Source organism: Acanthamoeba castellanii (assembly GCF_000313135.1).
Source record: "Acanthamoeba castellanii str. Neff unplaced genomic scaffold scf7180000084603, whole genome shotgun sequence".
NCBI lineage: Eukaryota > Discosea > Longamoebia > Acanthamoebidae > Acanthamoeba > Acanthamoeba castellanii.
Window position 1 is genome coordinate 27640 of NW_004457654.1, and position 17409 is coordinate 45048.

At 59.9% G+C, this 17409-nt stretch overlaps 6 protein-coding genes across 6 annotated transcripts; 4 read left to right on the forward strand and 2 right to left on the reverse strand.

The window, feature by feature from the left end:
• Nucleotides 1–2: 2 nt before the first annotated feature.
• ACA1_067820 (DOCK family protein) lies at nucleotides 3–1155 on the forward strand (the record flags this gene model as incomplete). Its single annotated transcript, XM_004352674.1, has 6 exons — nucleotides 3–126; nucleotides 220–368; nucleotides 450–582; nucleotides 672–779; nucleotides 909–994; nucleotides 1090–1155. The coding sequence occupies 6 exons, from the start codon at nucleotides 3–5 to the stop codon at nucleotides 1153–1155; spliced, it is 666 nt and encodes a 221-aa protein (XP_004352726.1).
• Nucleotides 1156–1273: 118 nt separating this feature from the next.
• Nucleotides 1274–3079, reverse strand: ACA1_067830 (peptidylprolyl cis-trans isomerase, putative; the record flags this gene model as incomplete). Its single annotated transcript, XM_004352675.1, has 4 exons — nucleotides 1274–1396; nucleotides 1506–2048; nucleotides 2195–2769; nucleotides 2857–3079. 4 exons carry the CDS (start codon nucleotides 3077–3079, stop codon nucleotides 1274–1276), a joined length of 1464 nt encoding a protein of 487 aa, XP_004352727.1.
• Nucleotides 3080–3603: 524 nt separating this feature from the next.
• Nucleotides 3604–12951, forward strand: ACA1_067840 (variant sh3 domain containing protein; the record flags this gene model as incomplete). The annotated part of the gene is made up of 35 exons (XM_004352676.1): nucleotides 3604–3616; nucleotides 3639–3708; nucleotides 3781–3856; nucleotides 3943–4074; nucleotides 4171–4263; nucleotides 4366–4509; nucleotides 4621–4698; nucleotides 4789–4935; nucleotides 5014–5157; nucleotides 5258–5353; nucleotides 5417–5564; nucleotides 5647–5738; nucleotides 5797–5952; nucleotides 6040–6234; nucleotides 6328–6472; nucleotides 6559–6648; nucleotides 6722–6899; nucleotides 6992–7313; nucleotides 7395–7537; nucleotides 7628–8120; nucleotides 8193–8399; nucleotides 8498–9327; nucleotides 9464–9685; nucleotides 9772–9856; nucleotides 9953–10322; nucleotides 10426–10587; nucleotides 10701–10846; nucleotides 10936–11070; nucleotides 11176–11316; nucleotides 11417–11511; nucleotides 11599–11791; nucleotides 11893–12056; nucleotides 12152–12354; nucleotides 12437–12689; nucleotides 12807–12951. The coding sequence occupies 35 exons, from the start codon at nucleotides 3604–3606 to the stop codon at nucleotides 12949–12951; spliced, it is 6306 nt and encodes a 2101-aa protein (XP_004352728.1).
• Nucleotides 12952–13042: 91 nt separating this feature from the next.
• Nucleotides 13043–13612, reverse strand: ACA1_067850 (uncharacterized protein; the record flags this gene model as incomplete). Its single annotated transcript, XM_004352677.1, has 3 exons — nucleotides 13043–13110; nucleotides 13193–13399; nucleotides 13507–13612. 3 exons carry the CDS (start codon nucleotides 13610–13612, stop codon nucleotides 13043–13045), a joined length of 381 nt encoding a protein of 126 aa, XP_004352729.1.
• Nucleotides 13613–13991: 379 nt separating this feature from the next.
• On the forward strand, nucleotides 13992–15221 carry ACA1_067860 (actin-1, putative; the record flags this gene model as incomplete). Its single annotated transcript, XM_004352678.1, has 2 exons — nucleotides 13992–14359; nucleotides 14462–15221. 2 exons carry the CDS (start codon nucleotides 13992–13994, stop codon nucleotides 15219–15221), a joined length of 1128 nt encoding a protein of 375 aa, XP_004352730.1.
• Nucleotides 15222–15690: 469 nt separating this feature from the next.
• On the forward strand, nucleotides 15691–17214 carry ACA1_067870 (uncharacterized protein; the record flags this gene model as incomplete). The annotated part of the gene is made up of 7 exons (XM_004352679.1): nucleotides 15691–15790; nucleotides 15887–16023; nucleotides 16209–16325; nucleotides 16384–16575; nucleotides 16621–16728; nucleotides 16806–16926; nucleotides 17201–17214. The coding sequence occupies 7 exons, from the start codon at nucleotides 15691–15693 to the stop codon at nucleotides 17212–17214; spliced, it is 789 nt and encodes a 262-aa protein (XP_004352731.1).
• Nucleotides 17215–17409: the final 195 nt, after the last annotated feature.

Sequence of the window (17409 nt, forward strand, 5' to 3'; positions counted from 1 at the left end):
TCATGCAGAACAAGGCCGTCGACCCGTCGGAGATGGACAAGAGCAAGGTCTACGTGCAGATCGGCGCCGTCAATCCGCACGCCGACTCGTCGCGTGTCACGCCCCACGCCCGCAACTTCCACATCAGTACGCCTCCAGCCCCCGCCTCCATAGACTCAGTCCCCCCAGCGTCGCATGCTCACCTCTTCTCTCTTCATTTCGGCCTTTCTTCGGCTGTAGATTCGTTCATTTTCGAGACGGGCTACACGGCTCAGGGCAAGAACGTGGCGGAGGGTCTGGCGCGACAGCAGAAGAAGAAGATCATGTTCAAGACCAGCCTCTGCTTCCCCTACATCCTCGCCCGCCTCCCCGTCGTGTCCACCGAAAACGTACGAATTGTTGCTGCTGCTGCTGTTGTTGTTAGACAACCACGCCCACTCAACGAATTACTCAATCGCCGTCACCATCAGGTCATCCTCACTCCCCTGGAGAATGCGGTGGAGCTCATCGAGAACCGTGTGGCGGCGCTGCGAGAACAGCTCGAGACCAATCCCCCGCGCCTCAACGCCCTTCACTCGGTCATCCAGGGCTCCGTCGTCACCAGTACGCCCACGCCACACTACAATTTCATTCCTCCTTCCCTGGTCTTTATGCGCGGTGCTGACTCTTTTCTTCTCTCTTTTTCGTCGTAGTGGTGAACGAGGGGCCGCTCAAGATCTGCGAGACCTTCCTTCCTCCTGGCGCCATCGACCCCGACACCGGCAAGCCTTACGACCCTCAGCTCATCGCCCACCTCAAAGGTGCGACCCCTGTTACCTGCCCCGTCTCTCTCATCTCGTTTCGTTTCGGCGCAATCGGGTGTGCCGTGTCTGTGTCGTGTCGTCTGTGACTGTCGACCTATCTCACACATCGTTTGACACACCTCACAGAGCACATGTCCGCCTTCGTGCGAATGTGCGGATTCGCGATTCGTCTGAGCAAGTCACTCATCTCGTCAGAGCACATCCCCTTCCAGGTACCTGACCGTCTTTCCCGCAGCAGCCTAAGCCCCCTTTGCTTGTGCGCGTGCACCAAACCTGACCAACACTCCTTTACGTTCATCCGAAACAGAACATGGTGGAGACCAAGTACCTGCCCCTCAAGGAGACGGTCTCCAAGTACATCGAAGAACAGTGATGTGACCACAGTAAGCTCCCCCCCCCCAACGTGTGTCTGCACGGACGGGCGTGTAAAATAAAAAACATGGCATTTTCCCTCCCTAAAGAGAGTTGCAACGCGGGCTGGCCCATTTTTTTTACCACTTCTCCGGGTTGGCGTCCTTGCGCTGGAGTCGCTGCTTGTGCCACGAGGGCTTGGAGCGTTGGTCCTTGCCCGCCAGCGGGTCAAACACCGAGTAGAGCTCCTCCTCCTTCTCCATCTGCGATAGATGGATGATTGTTTGGACGTGGCTTGTTGTTAGTTTTTGTCCCTCTTGGCCATCAAGCAGCAAACAACAGACACACGAATCGTGGGAAATATTGACTGACCTGTCCGCCGATCTTCTCGAACTTGAGAACGTGCTGCTTCCACTCTTTGTCGGGTTGCTTGAGGGACGACTGGAACTTCTTCAGCGCCTCCAACGTCTGCTTCTGTCGGTCGCCCGTGCGCTTCTTGGCCTTGTCCTTGTACTTGAGGCGCATCTGCTCGAGCGGATCGAGGGTGGACTCGCCCTTCTTCTTCTTGTCGTCGTCCTCGCCCGCGGGCTTGTCGGACTGCTTCTTGAAGGAGAGGAGCGACTTCTTGAGCTCGTTGAACTCTTTCTTCCGCTCCTCCTTCTCGCGCTCCCGCCGACCCATCACCTCATCGTAGGCCGACGATGTCGCCGGCTTCTTTGAATCGTCGTTCTCTGCGTCCCCGTCGTCGCTTCTCCTCTTCCTCTTGGCACTCTCGTCCCTCTTCTTGACCACCGTGGTCTCTTCCTGGTCTTCTTCTCCGGCCTCTTCGTCGCTGCGTCCCTCCGTTCTTCGTCGCTTTCTCTCCGAAGGTCGGCGATCCTTCGCGCTTCGCTTCGTTTCCTCTTCGTCGTCGTCCTGCACGCGCACGCGTCGAGGCCGTCAGTCAACGACGCCAGAGGTTAATTTAAAAATTATAAAAATAAAAATTATAAAAATAACAATTACAGGGCGTGTGCCTGGTTAGTCGACGATGAGCTGCGGCTGCTGCTGGAGGTGGTAACGGTGTCCGATTTGGCTCCACCGGCAGCCTTGGTGCCGCGGTTGGGTCCGGCCTCCGCATCGGCAGCGGAGCCGGGCTCGTCGGCCACGTGGCTGCTCTTCATTCGGGGCTTGAACTGCGGCGCCGGCTCCTGCGCGCCCTCCTCCTCGCCGAACGACAGCAGCGCCACGTTCCTCTTCTTGCGGATCTGGGGCCGGTCGACGGCGGGCTTGGCCGATTGGTCCTCCTCGCCGGGCTTGCGCTTGATGCCGAGGGCGTAGAGGTCGCGCGGCACGATGTCGTCGAACGGGTTGGACAGCACCTCGGCAGCGAGGATCCGCGGCGGATAGAGCGGCCGGTCTTCTTCGTTGACCTCCTGCTCGCCCAGCTTGAGCACGTTGAAGATCGTGTTGCCCGTGACCTTGCCAAAGGGCGTGTTCTTGCCCTCGAGCTCGCCGGCGGGGCCGAGCGTGATGAAGAACTGGGAGCGGTTCTGGTCCCTGCCCGTGTTGGCCATGCCCACCATGCCGCGGTGCCTGTACTTGAGGCGCGAGTGGAACTCGTCCGCGAAGGGCTGCCCATAGATGGACTCGCCACCTGTTGTTGTTGTTGTTGCACGATAAGCCACCATGCCAACGCCAAGGAATTGACTTTAAGAAAAGAGGGAAAGAGCAAAGGGGGTACCGAAGCCGGTGCCGGTGGGATCGCCACCCTGCACGATGAAGTCCTTCACGATGCGGTGGAAGATGGTGTTGTCGTAGTAGCCCTCGAGACATAATTGGATGAAATTGCGGCAGGCCTTGGGCGACTCCTTCGGCCACAACTCGATGTCGATGTCCCCCACGCTGGTCTTCAGCAACACCTTGCCGTTGGTGGCCGGCTCCAGTGCATACACCCCCAGCGACATCTTCTGTGTGCTCGATTCGATTTGATTTCTTCTTTTTCTCTTCTTTTTCCTCTCACCCTTTCATTGTAGTTATCCCAATTTTCTTATTGGCCTGCTATTTCCCAATCGGGTTTGTGAAATACAAAAAGCAAATTAATTTGTCACGACCAAGACAAACAAAGGTCCCAACACCAAGACGAACGGTTCAAAGGATGGCGTGGTCGGCTCCTTCTTCGGTGGGTGCGAAATGGAAGCCCATGGACGCCTTCGGCTTTGGTGAGTATCCTTTGGGATCCCTCTTCGTATGCGCAGCCTTTTCCGTCCTCTATCGCATTTCGACCACCTGGTCCCTCGTTCGTTTTCTTCTCCATCTTCTCCGCTCTCTGCGTTCCCATCGTCGTGAGAGCACAACCTCTACCTCCGGCGGGTGGCTGTATAATGATAACTTAATTGGGGCTGGGTGCTCACCTCCTTCGGAAGGAAAAGCGAACGCGCCCCTGTTTTTCCGAACCCCCCCGCCGCCGTTTCGTTAATCTTTGAAGAGGATGGAGGCTAACTGTACAGCTCGGGCTTGTATCAGCTATTTTCCCCTATCGCCCGGCTGCTGGCGCGCAGTTCCAGCTGCCCTTCAAGATCGGCGATAAGATTCGGTACCGACTGCGTTACCCGCCAGGCCATCTCTTTTCAATTCATTTTTCAACTTACCATCTTCCACAATCCAGCATCCAGGAGGAGATTGACGGCTGGTACCGCGGCAGTCTCATCATCGAGGCTCGCGAAGGCGATTCTGACCGCACTGTACCCCTCCCCCTCGCCTTTCTGCCTGGCCCGTCTACAGTTGTTCACCTTCTCCACTGCCTTTCTCTCTCTCGCGCGTGTCACAGCCGAAGGAGGTGAAGGGCATCTTCCCCAAGACCTACGTCTCCATCACGCGCGAGCTCGATGATGACCCCATCACCAAGGAGCTGCGCGGCGTGCTGCGCGAGTGGGGCGCCCTCATGCGCCAGTACTACCTCGTACCAGCCTCCACCCGCGCACTGATTATAATTCGAGGCATGGAAACCGAACTTGCTACACAAGTGCTTACTCCACTTCTTGTGATCGGACTACAGGAGAGGCGCATGAAGGAGTACACCACGATCAAGGACCGCATGAAGGTCCTGCTCGACTGGCACCGCATCATCACCTCGCCCCATACGCCCCCTGTACGTGCCTTTGCGTGCGACCGCTGCCGCCACCGCCGTTTGCCGCTCGGAGCTCGTGTGTCGTCAACTCACGCGATTGTATGTGTGTGGGGGGGAATGCAGAAAGCGTTGGCTGAACTCAAGCCGCGCGTGATGAGCAACATCGAGGAGGGCAGGCGTCTGTTGGGACTCGACATGATCGTCAAGACGCCCTCCGGCGAGCCCGCCACCGAGAACAACACGGCCGTGCTCAAGCTCTACCGCATGGTACACCTCCTTTGCTCGGCCCCCACGCGCCCCTCCTCTCCGCATTTTTCCTGAGTGTCAGATATTCAACGTTGCTCACTGTGTGATCTCCTTGCGCGCGATCAACTGCAGCACCAAGAGCTGGCCTCCAAGGACACCACGCCGGGCGCCAACAAGGACGCTTCCGCTGATAAGGCCAAGGACAAGAACGTACGGTTCCACACTACTAGTCTGCCCAGGGCGCGTTAGAAGAACGACAGGGTGAACTCACACACCACCGCGTGGAATTCGTATGCGCAGCCCCTTACTGCGTCGCGCGACCTGCTCGGGCAGCAGTCGTCGATGGTCGACCTCAACGCTAAGAGCGCCAAGCTCATCAGCGTCACCACGGCCAAGGAGATCGCCCAGCACTGCCTCCTTCTGGAGCTCAAGCTCTCGATGTGCCAGGTCTCTCCTCATCATCACCTTCCTCACCACCTGTCCCATATGTGTGCCCAATGCATGCTGACATCGTGTAACCACCAGGTTGGCGAGCCGACCGAGCTGTACTTCTCCCTGTACAGCGCCAGGAGCGGCCAGAACCTGACCGAAGAATTCAAGGTGGGCCTCACCGCCAACGGTCTCCCGCCCGACATCAACGCCATTGGCACCATGAAGTCCTGGTTTGAGGTACGTGCCCTTCTTTCGTCCGCGCTTCTTTGAGCGCAACCCTCCTCGATAAAAGCCTTGCTATGCGTCGCACCTCTGTACTGATCGTGCGCCTCGTCAGGTGGCCGAGCTTCACGGTGGTGATGCCTACTTGGTGTGCCGCATGGTGCGCAAGGGCCAGCTCGTGTGGGACGACAGCGCCAAGGCCAAGAAAGAGGTATGACGCGTCACACACTTGAACGCCCAACGCCCAGGTGTGACACCCTACCTTCACGTGCAGGTCAAGGACGACGAGGCTCTCAGGCGCCCGTTCGCCTGCGGTGTCATGCCCCTGGCGGAGCTGGGCCTCGGTCTGGGCAAGGAGAGCGAGCATTCGATGAAGATGTTCGCCCCCAAGGAAGAGGAGAAGTTTGGCACCCTTCCCGACCGTACGTTGACCGGCGCGCCTCCTCAGCCATTGCTCTCTTGGCTCCTCATGAGCTCATCCCGCTCTGGTTTTCGCGCAACCAGTGATCATCCAAAACGTCGCGTCGGCCTACCAGTCGCAGCCCAAGGGCTCGCTCTCGCTCGGCCTCCGTCTCTTCGGCGGCACCTTTGACCACGTACGCACTTCACCCCGTCCAGTGAAAGCGGACCCTAACAACCCTCATCTCTCGACAGGTCGTCAAGTCGTTCTCCGACTTGAGCAGGTTCCCGCTGCAGCAGAAGCTCAACATCAACGATTCGCAGAACCAGAATCAGGTGGGCCGCAACGACTTGTACATCACCCTCGACAGCGCCATCGTCGCCTCCGAAGCGGGCGATAAGAACCTCGAGGTAACCTCGCAGCCGCCACCCACACCACCACCACCGCCATTCTGGAGACTGACCTCTGGCGACCCGTTGTGGTCATCCATGCGACAGCTACTGGTGGGCGTCCGCGACGACAACGGCTACCCGGTCAATAACTGCTTCAGCTCGGGCACCGGCGAAAAGCCGGTGACCGAGTTCAAGTCGCTTGTACTTCATAAGTGTGGCAGCCCCGTGTGGAAGGAGACCATCCGAGTCAACGTCAAGCCCGAGGATTACCCTCGCTGCCACCTGTACTTTACTTTCCAGGTACATGCGCCCCTCCCCTTCCCTGCCATCCGTGCACGGCTTCGCTGTGAACCTCACCGGCCTCTTTGTGGAACGCATAATTATGACATGCAGAGCGTGGGCAAGAAGGGCGCGAAGGTCATCAGCAACGGATTCCTCCGCCTCACCAACGCGGATGGTACGGTGGCGACCGACGGCACCAAGGAAGTCGCCACCTTCAAGCCTCCGCGCTCTGTGGACGAGCGTGCCTTCTACCTCGGTACGTCTCGGCAAAGTCTCACTTGCGCCCGGCTGGCCAACGCTGGGTCGTCGCCTCACACGCTCGGCCATTGTGCATCTTTCTAGATGCCGCGAGCTCCAACAAGCTGGCGATCAGGAAGGGCGAAGTCATCAAGCTCAAGACCACTCTCTGCTCGACCTACCTCACCCAGAACGGTACGCCACTCTCATCAGTCATTGCCCTGTAAATTACCGGGGATTGAACTGACCAGGGCGATGTGGATCGCAGCGTCGATGCTTGGCTTGCTGCAGTGGCGCCAGCAGAACGATCTGGCGGGCATGCTCAACAAGTTCTCGTTCGTGGATCAAAACGAGATCGTCAAGTTCCTCAAGGAGACTTTCGACTCTCTGTTCGCCATCCTCGTCTCCCCCAGCTGCCAGGGCAACACCAAGCTCTCCCTCCAAGTGTACGCGCCCTCTCTCGGTCATTTCGCACTTGATACAACATTAACATTATCTCCATCTTTTGGTTACACCTCGTCGCCTGCGAATTCCACAGATACGACGCCATTGTGAACACGATCCAGCTGCTGTACGATGAGAAGCAGGGCCAGTCCACTCACCGGAGTGCCCTCGACAGCTACATCATCCACTACCAGCAGGCGGAGGTCAAGCCCGCCGCATCGGCCCCGGCGCCGACGGCCGCCTCCGCGGTGCCCAACCACCGACAGAGGAACTCCGTGCTCGGTTCCCCAACCGGCTCCGGCGTGCCTCCCACTTCGCCCGGCCTCCGCAGGCCCGGCGGCTCGCCGGACGACGCCGACAACAACTTCTCCAAGATGCACAAGAACCTCATGTTCTGCCTCAAGGAACAGTTCAAGGTGAGTGATCGTGTTGCGCACAGGGGCTCGGATGTGTGCACACTCTGACACGCCTCTCCCCTCCCGTCCCCCTTGAAACAGGAGCTGACGACCAGCACCACGCCGTCGCCCATCTCGGGCAAGAAACTGATTCCGACCGTGAAGGCTCTGGAGTACTTGCTCAAGTTCATCCTGGCCTCCCGCATTCTCTACGACCGCACCAACCCGCAGGACGCTCTCCGCACGTACGCTGCTCCCCCATGCAGTCGACACTCACCAACTTTAATTAAGGTGGCTGTCTGTTGTGTCTTACGACTGCTCGCTGTGGTGCACAGTAAGGAGGAGTTCAAGTGCGACATGGCCGGGTTCTTTGACGTCTTCAACGAGCTGATGGCCCAGAAGGCGGACTGGCTCATCGGCGCCCAGACGCTCGCCGTCAGGCACTTCTCGCGGTTCTTCGCCCACCTGGAGTCCCTGTTCTCGATCCAAGAGAGGAGCTCGATCGCGGGCAAGTTCCTGGATAGCGTGAAGGGCAACACCACGACCCGACTCAACGTCGAGAAGCTCCTGCTCATCCACTCCATCATCTCCGACTCGCTCTTCCAAAACGCAGGCACGTCACCCCTGCTGGCCGGCCATTCCTCCCTCTCCCCCCCCCCGGCTCATAATATTTTAATATTTGTTGGATCAGGCGCGCGCAAGCAGCTCATGCCGGTCGTGCTCTCGAACCTGAAGCACTTCCTCAGCTCGTCGGACAGGCTGGAGGAGAAGCGCGAGTGTATCTCCGTCCTTTTCCTCCTCCTGGAGCAGCTCCAGACCAACCTTGCCGTACGTGCCCACCGCCGCCACCACCCTGCTTGCTTGCGATAGCGTGCGAGGCTGACGTGTGAGCGTTCCCAGTCGGAGACCAACGTGTGGGACTCGGGCGTGGCGTCGGTCCTGCCGGAGGTACTGCGCTGCATCGATCTCATGGGTCAGCCGGGCCAGCAGGGCGACAAGGCCATGCAGGCCGACATCGTCATGTGCCTCCTGTCGATCCTCTATCTCCTGGCGCCCCAGAACTACCAGGGCTTCCTCCACTCCCTCAACGGCGAGGATAACATCAGGGTAGGCCCTCGCACCCGAGCGCCCTGTGTTCTGCATTGCTTGATGTGCATGCCACTGACGCTTATCATGACCCATTGTTATCGTTATCGTTATTGCAGAACACACTCATCGCGCTATTCCGCAACCTGTCGTCGCTGATCTCCGAGCGGCCCGCCTTCCCCGAGAACTGGTTCGGGCTGCAGATGTTCCAGTACTCGACCATCTCGAAGGTCATCTCCATCATGAACGACATCCTGCCCTTCCGCCTGGGCTTCCTCTCCGCCGATGGCTCCGGCCCGACCGGCGCCAAGCCCTCCTCGTTCGGCGGCGGCGGCAGCGGCATCGGCCCTCGCACTGTCGGCGGCCCGACGTCATCGCTCTCCTCCTCGGTCTCGTCGTCCCCCGGCGGGTCCTCCTTCCGCGGCCCGTCGCCACTCACTTCGTCGTCATCGGGCACCGCCGGCGGCCCGGCCCCTGCTTCGCCTGCACCCTCGCGCCCGACCCCCGGCGTTCCGTCGCGCGTTGGCGCCTCGCCGGTCTCTGGCGGCCTGGTCTCGTCGTCCCCCTTCAATTCGCCCGGCGGACCGGCGTCGGCTTCCTACGCAGGGCCGGCCGCGTCAAGCAGCGTGCCCATCCCGGCCCGCGGCGGTGTGGCGAACCGCTTCCTGCAGGCGGTCAACACGCCGGGTTCGCCCTCGGGCGGCTCACCTGTGTCTTCGCCCTCGCCCTCGCCCTCGCCCTCCCCCTCGTCGCCCGGATTCCCCAGGCCCGGCGGTCCCGGCGGCGTCGCGGGCGCTCGTCCCGTGCCGGCCACGCCGCCCCGTTCCATTCCCGGCGCTGGCGGCGCGGCGGCCGACGTCAACCGCAGCTCTTCGATGTCGCCTCCGCCCAACGGCAGCGCACCCTCGCCCGTCGGCTCTCTGGGCTCTTCTTCCTCCGGCACCAGCGGGTTCGTAGTCGAAATCCCCCATCTTCTGAGCCTAGTCCTTCGCTGACCCCCAGGTGTGCTATTACCCATACAGAACGCCCGTCTCTCCTGCGCCAATGCGCGCAGGCACCGCCATTGCCCGCTCTCCTGCGCCCAGGCGCTTGTCGAACAGCCCGGCCGCCGGTGGAAGCAGCATTACAGGTCGTGGGCTGCCACTGCCGGCGAGACGCAAGGCTGCCGCGGATAGCGGCGATTCTGCGACGGTGATGGAGAGGAAGGTGTTCGAGGCCTTCTTCACCCTCACCATCAACTTCATCACGGCCGGCCCCCTCACCATGGAGAAGTTCACCGCCCAGAAGCAGTCCCTCATCCACACCGAGTGCGTTGCGCTCCCCCTCCCCATTCATTTTGCACCAACCACCGGCTCACCCTCTCTCGCCGTCTGTTGGTTGTTGTGCGCTCCAGGTACGGTGACATGCGTCTGCCCGTGATGGACCACTTCAAGAAGGTCTGGAACGTGCTCGGCCCGAGGCAGACCCTGTTCATCAAGGTACCAGCTAGGAGTCGAGCCACTGCTGATGGCGCGAGAATATCCATTTTCTGAACGACGGGTGTGTGCTGTGTTGTGTTGTGTGAACGCATGTAGGCGCTCGTCGGACCGTTCCTCGAGCTAGCCATGGTGGAGGAGCCGCAGCTCAAGGAGGCCGGCCTCACGCTGTACTTCTCAACGCTGACGCGGGAGTTCAGCGCCACGCGCACCTTCCGCGGAGTCGAAACGCAGACCATCGACGCCCTGGACAAGATCGTCAACGAGCGCTTCGCCTCGTCGGCCAGCAACGCCAGCCTGACAGGCCTGAGCAGGAGCGGCTCGACCATCGGTCGCCCTGTCGGAGCGATGATCACCTCGGCAACCTCGACCCAGGCCCAGCAGGCCGCTGACTCCTTCAAGAAATACTTCAGGGCCACGCTCAACGTGCGCTTCGAAGCCGAGAAGGACGAGGCCCTCAGGGAGCACGGTAACATACATTCTATACTCGCTATGGAGTCATCATCGTTTGCCCTATCGATCGGCTGACGTTCGACTCTTGCTTCCCCCCCCCTCCCCTTGGTGGATTGCAGGTCTGTCGTTCCTGCAGGACATGGAGAAGATCGTGGATCTGTTCACGGCGCTGCGCGTGCTGCCCAAGGCCTACGATGACGATCGCACGGAGGCGACCATGCAGCTCATGCAGTACCTCAAGCAGACCGATCGCCAGGACAAATACGTCAAGTACATCCACGGTATGTTTGTAGGGTCCCGCGGTGCCCGTCGATCGATTCGCCGTGTGCGCGCGTGTGAGGGCGTTCGACTCACACATTCACCTAAAATGGGCACTTGGCGCGTCCTTGCACAGATCTCTGCAAGCAGCACGAGGCCAACGGTCATTTGGTGGAGGCCGGCCTCACGCTCCTGCTGCACGCCGAGCTGTACGACTGGACCGAGGACACCGTGCCCCCCATGGGACCCCACCAGAACAGCGAAATCGCGTGGGAGCGCAAGGTACAGCCACTCGACTCGAGCGAGTCTGTGGACACGCGGTCAAGCCCATATACTGACCCGGCTGTGGTGTTGTTTGTTTTCGTGCACAGGAGCGTCTGTACTTCCAGGCGATCGACTTCTTCGACCATGGCAAGGCGTGGGAGAAGGCCATCGACCTCATGGAAAAGCTGCGCTTCCAGTACCAGCGCATCTTCTTCGACTACGAGAAGCTCTCCAACGTCCTGGTACGCCAGCATCTTATCCGGGCCATGCCTGGCGTCCTGTGCCCGGCCGCCCTACTCTGACAGACCAAACTGTCTCCCTTTTTTACGGGCGTGGCGAACAAACAGGCGCGCCAGGCTCGCTTCTTCAGTTCGATCGTGAGCGAGGAGCGCTTCTACTCGGACTACTTCTTCGTCGGCTTCTTCGGCAAGGGCTTCCCCGCCAACCTGGCCAACAGGCAGTTCATCTTCAAGGGCTACGAGCTCGAGGTATGCGCCCCACCGCCCACCGCCTCACGGCGTGCCAGTGCTCGCTTCTGTCACTTCTCTCCCGCGAGTGCCGCGACTCATCGTCGCCACCTCCACACAGCATTCGAGGGACTTCCAGGCGCGCATCACGGCGCTCTGGCCCGCCGCGGAGCTCCTCAACTTCACCGAGGCGCCCGGGGAGGAGGTCAAGAACAGGTTCGTCCTCGCTCGGCTCGGTTCAGATGCGAGTGCGCCTCAAATTTTCATCACCCGTGTGTGTACCCCCCCCCCTTCGCTCTGCAGCTACAAGCAGCACCTGCAGATCTACACGGTCAAGGCCGCCTCGGTCGAGGAGATGGAGGCCAAGGAGAAGGTCGTCAACGAGCGGATGCCGCCCTCGATCAAGAAGTTCCTGCAGGGCAACGACGTCAAGGTCTTCGTCTACTCCAAGCCCTTCCGGAAGGACAAGCAGAAGAACAAGGAGAACGAATTCGAGGTACGCCCGCGATTTCAGTCACTCTCGAGTGCGTGCGTGCGTCCTGCTGCGATTGTACGGTGGTGTCTGACAGCGCGGTCCCTCGACCACCACCCACACAGGACTTGTGGATCCGCAACTCGTACTTCATGACCGCCGACGCGTTCCCCGGCATCAGGCGCCGCGCCGAGATCGTGGAGTCGCGCATCATCGAGGTGACGCCCATCCAGAACGCCGTCAACTCGATCCAGTCCAAGAACGAGGAGCTCAAGGAGATCATCATCAAGTGCGTACTTTTCTGTCGCTTACTCGAAAGGCTCCTTGCCGGGGGCTGAGTACTAAGTCAATGACGTCTTACGTGCGCGCGCCCCTATACAACAGGCACGGGTCGTCGCGCGACCTCAACATCAACCCGTTCACGATGGTGCTCAACGGCGTGATCGACGCCGCCGTCGCTGGAGGCGTGGCCATGTACCAGAAGGCCTTCCTCACGCCGGCCTACGCCTCGGCCAACCCGGGCGACATGCCGCTCATCAACAAGCTCAAGAACAACATCCTCTACCAGGTCGACATCCTTGAGAAGGGTAAATTTCCCTCCCCCCACCCAGTCCCTCTGTAGCACAGAAAGGGTGAGAGGGTGCTGATCGTTGTTTGCACGATGGCCAGGCTTGAACATCCACGCGATCGTGTGCAGCGCCGACATGGCGGGCCTGCAGGAGCAGCTGGAGATCAAGTACGAGCAGCTCAAGCGCGGCGTGGAGGAGTACCGCGCGCAGCTGCCCGAGGGCTGGGTGGTGCCCACCTTCAAGCTGCCCTCGTCCATCTCCGCCGAAATGTCCGAGGACATCGCGCGCCTCTCCAAGTCCCCCGCCGTCGCCAAGCTCTCCACCCGCTCTGAGAGCACTGACATGCTCGACAGGTGCCAACACCTTCCTCCCGCCAGCCTTTCTTGTCGCGCGTGCGTGTGAGGTGTTGTGTCTCGTCCATTGACTGAGACCGCGTGTTGTGTGTGTGTGTGTGTGTGTGTCACACCTAGGATCAGCAATGACAGCAGCGGTGAGATTCCGACCATCCCGGCCCTGTCCTCATCGCCCAACTTCAAGGGCACCGTCAAGGCCAAGAAGGCCAAGAGCGACAAGGAGAAGAAGGAGAAGAAGCCCGCCCGCAAGGACAAGAGCTAAGCTTCCATCAACAGTTGGCTTTTTGTTGGGCGCTTGGCTTTCGTGCAAGCGCTCTTCTTCTTCCAAAGTAGTACTAAAACGCGTGCGTGCTCTAGAGTCGCTGCACACCGTCGCCCTTGTGGATTACGCCCTCTCCCTCGGTCAGGCGCACAAACACTCCTGTAGTGAAGGTGTCGGCGGCAGCGCAAGCGAGTGAGCAAAGGCGAAGGAGCGATGGAGTGTGAAGGAGAAGAAGGTGCACCTCGCTTGCCGGTGAGAGCGGGGTCTTCGCCAACGCAGGCCAGCTTCTGGCCCACCTCGAACACGAGGTCGGCGCCCACCCGGAATCGGGCGCCAGGCTCAGATTGCCCCAGGCCCAAGCCACGCACGGTGATGTTCTCCTTCATGCCGCCCACCTGCATGCCGGCTTCGAGCAACGTCTCCTCGTCCACCAGCAGCACCTCGCGTCCTGCCCACATGGCACGCCATCAGCCACCGCAAGGCACCTCTTTCTTTCCCCCTCCTGCCATCAACGAGTGGTGGTGGAACCTGTTGAGGCTCCTGCCGTGGTCACACGAAAGCGATCGCCTTCGAGTCCCTCGGGGAACACGCGCACGAGGTCAACGGCATTGCGCACGCCACGCTCGGGCGACACGAACAGAGCCACAACCTTTCCCTCCATCTTTTGTGTGTGCCTTTCTTTCTTTTTTATTTTCTCGTATGTTTTCTTTTGGTCTTCGTTCCTGTGGAGTTGTCCTTCCGCGAAATTGAGGACAACGCAAGCCCCGCGGTAGAAGCCAGGTCAGAACGAGACGGTAGGTCATTGGTTGCGCAGTCTCGCAGTATCGGACTTACATAAAGGCAGCGCGGTATCGCACGCCATTAAAAAGTCCCAGCGCAGCCATTGGTCAGACGGAGTACGCAGGAGAAGCGTGCACGCAATACCAAGCGACAGAGCAACCGTGGTTGGCACCACGCCCCACAATAAAAGGCGCACCTCTCGGCAGTGTATCTTCAGTTTACTACAACTCTACAACACCACCACCACCAACTACATCAACATGGGAGACGAGGTTCAGGCTCTGGTTATCGACAACGGTTCGGGCATGTGCAAGGCTGGCTTTGCCGGTGATGACGCCCCCCGCGCTGTGTTCCCCTCGATCGTCGGTCGTCCCCGCCACACTGGCGTCATGGTCGGCATGGGCCAGAAGGACTCGTACGTCGGTGACGAGGCCCAGTCCAAGCGTGGTATCCTCACCCTCAAGTACCCCATCGAGCACGGCATCGTGACCAACTGGGATGACATGGAGAAGATCTGGCACCACACCTTCTACAACGAGCTCCGCGTGGCCCCCGAGGAGCACCCCGTGCTGCTCACTGAGGCCCCCCTCAACCCCAAGGCCAACCGCGAGAAGATGACCCAGATCATGTACGAGACTCCTCCTCTTTTCCATCACCGCCACGCATATAGGTGTGGTTTCGCATGAAAGATAGACTCACCTCCTCTCTCTCTCTCTCTCTCTCCCATCAGGTTCGAGACCTTCAACACCCCCGCCATGTACGTCGCCATCCAGGCCGTGCTCTCGCTCTACGCCTCGGGCCGTACCACCGGCATCGTGCTTGACTCGGGCGACGGCGTGACCCACACCGTGCCCATCTACGAGGGTTATGCCCTGCCCCACGCCATCCTGCGTCTCGATCTCGCCGGTCGCGATCTCACTGACTACCTCATGAAGATCCTCACCGAGCGCGGCTACTCGTTCACCACCACCGCCGAGCGCGAGATCGTGCGCGACATCAAGGAGAAGCTGTGCTACGTCGCCCTCGACTTCGAGCAGGAGATGCACACCGCCGCCTCGTCGTCGGCCCTCGAGAAGTCGTACGAGCTTCCCGACGGTCAGGTCATCACCATCGGTAACGAGCGCTTCCGTGCGCCCGAGGCCCTGTTCCAGCCCTCGTTCCTCGGCATGGAGTCGGCCGGTATCCACGAGACCACCTACAACTCGATCATGAAGTGCGACGTCGACATCAGGAAGGACCTGTACGGTAACGTCGTTCTCTCCGGCGGTACCACCATGTTCCCCGGCATTGCCGACCGCATGCAGAAGGAGCTCACCGCCCTCGCGCCGTCGACCATGAAGATCAAGATCATCGCTCCCCCCGAGCGCAAGTACTCCGTCTGGATCGGTGGCTCCATCCTGGCCTCGCTCTCCACCTTCCAGCAGATGTGGATCTCCAAGGAGGAGTACGACGAGTCTGGTCCCTCGATTGTCCACCGCAAGTGCTTTTAAGTGAGCATCGTTGCTGGTGTTGTTGTAAACACTGTAGTAAAAAAAAAACAAACGTGCGCTCCTGCGTACAACTATCCCCACTTCTTTGCACAGCTTTCGCTTTCGTTCTTCGCTCTTTGGGTTTGGCACAAATTGAAACAAAAGAAAAAAAATTCATAAAAAATCACGTACAATGCTGGGCGGCGCGGGACGGCGTAGAGCACCAAGAAGAAGTCGGATGGATCAAGATGCTGACCAAGCCACTGGACATGTCGCCGAAGTGGCATACCACCAGCTTACTTACGACAACGAGCTGGTGCAATTCGACGCAAATCTTGATTCAAATCTTGGTGCATCTGAAGTAGAAACACAAGATGTTGGCGGGGGTGGCAATGAAAGCACGAATGACAGCAGCAACAAGGACGTCTTATTTACAGATGAAGAGCAACGAGCACGGGCCGAGAGGAGAAAGCTCAAGCGTGCCAGGCGCATGGTGGGCGTGACGGTGCACCTTCTCGCCGGGCTCCTCTTGCTCTCGCTCGCTACGCGCTTCGTTCCCTCCACAGCCATGGCCTCTCCCCTCCTGCGTGGTTCCACTCCTTCCCCTTCGCGTTTTTGATGTGCGAAGCGGTGTGCGTGTGCCCATCTAACTGGCAGTCTGTGTGCACGCACGTGGCTGGGCGCAGAGGTGCTGAGGAACGACCGGTTCGGTTGGGCGGGCGTGGTGGTGTGGCATGTGCTGCTGGTGATGGGGTTCATCTTCGTCGCCCACATCACAGAGAAGCGGCCCAACCCTCTCCGCAGCCGCCGTGGGCACTATCGGGTACAACTGCAGCCCATCGCCCGCCCCATTTGCGCAGCAAGCGAGCGATCTGACCTTGTGCGCGCTCTACCACCGGTCCTGCAGGAAGTGGTCAAGTTGCTGGCCTCAGGCCCGCTTCTCTTCCTACTGGGTCCAGTCTTCGCTTTGGCCGTTCGTACGTCACTCTTGCTCGCCATGGTAGTCAGCACGTGCTGATCCATCCTGTGGTGGCGGTGGCGGTGGCGGTGGCGGTGGCGGTGGCGGTGGCGGTGGCGGTGGCGGTGGCGGTGGCGGTGGCGGTGGCGGTGGCGGTGGCGGTGGCGGTGTGTGTTCGTAGCCGAATCCAATCCTCGCTCCGTTACCACCGATCTGACGGAGCAGGTCGTGGGCGCGCTCTTCCAGCTCGACCCGCGCGCAGACGCAGAGGCGTTTGCACTTCTGTACAATTATCTGTTCTTTGTTGTTCCATTCTACGCGGGCCTGCACATCACCTACATGGACAAGAACCTCTTCCTGCGCGCCGTGGGCGACAAGGCACCTCACCTCCTCCCTCCCGGTAACTGCAATCAGCGCGTACGCGTTCTTGGACTAACTCATCTGCCTCCTCTGTGCGTCCAGCTTGTCGTGCCGAGTCGGTGGAAGACCTACACGAAGAAGGAGCTGATTGCTTTGGCCGTTTTGCTTGGTTTCCTCCTCTTCGTGGCGTCCTGTCAAGTCATCTTGCTGGTGCGTACCTCTTCATTCGGGCCTTCACTCCTGGTGCAGCCTCCGTGGCTCAGCCTCTCCGGTTGCATCTGGTCCAGGCTCTCGATGGCCTTTTGCTCTGGTACGCGCTGGCCTACGGGTGTGTACTGGCGGCCATCGGCGTAGCGTCATACATAATTCGAAAGACGCACGAGATACACGTCCACCACTACCTGTTCGGTACGTTTGCACCTCGCCTCTTGTCTTGGGTGTTACGTGTTCGCCGTGCTCACATTCATTCACCATCAGGCTTGATTCTGCTTCCTCTGCCTCGAGCATTCAACCCCATCTCGTCGTGTACGATGGCTGCCGCCGCCGGTGTCTTTGTCGAGGGTACTTGAGGCCCTTCGTTCCCGCGATGTTTTTTCAATCGTGCGTTTATCTCACCATCAGCGCCTGCTGGCCCAGGCATTGCGCGATGGAGCATGGCCTCCTTGTGGGATCGCAGACGCAGCTCATGACCGGTAAAACCCCCTCTACCGCTCGAGCCCACGAGCGAGCCTGCTGGTCCTCGAACCCCTGCACCTCCAGAGTTCGATCAAGGTCAGCACCTGCGCCCCCCCCCCCGGCGAGCACCTGGCCCAGGCGGGAGACCACTTGAAATCTCTGCTGCGATCTGGCCCAATGCGTCAAATTCTTCAGATTCCGTGTAAAGCGCCGCCA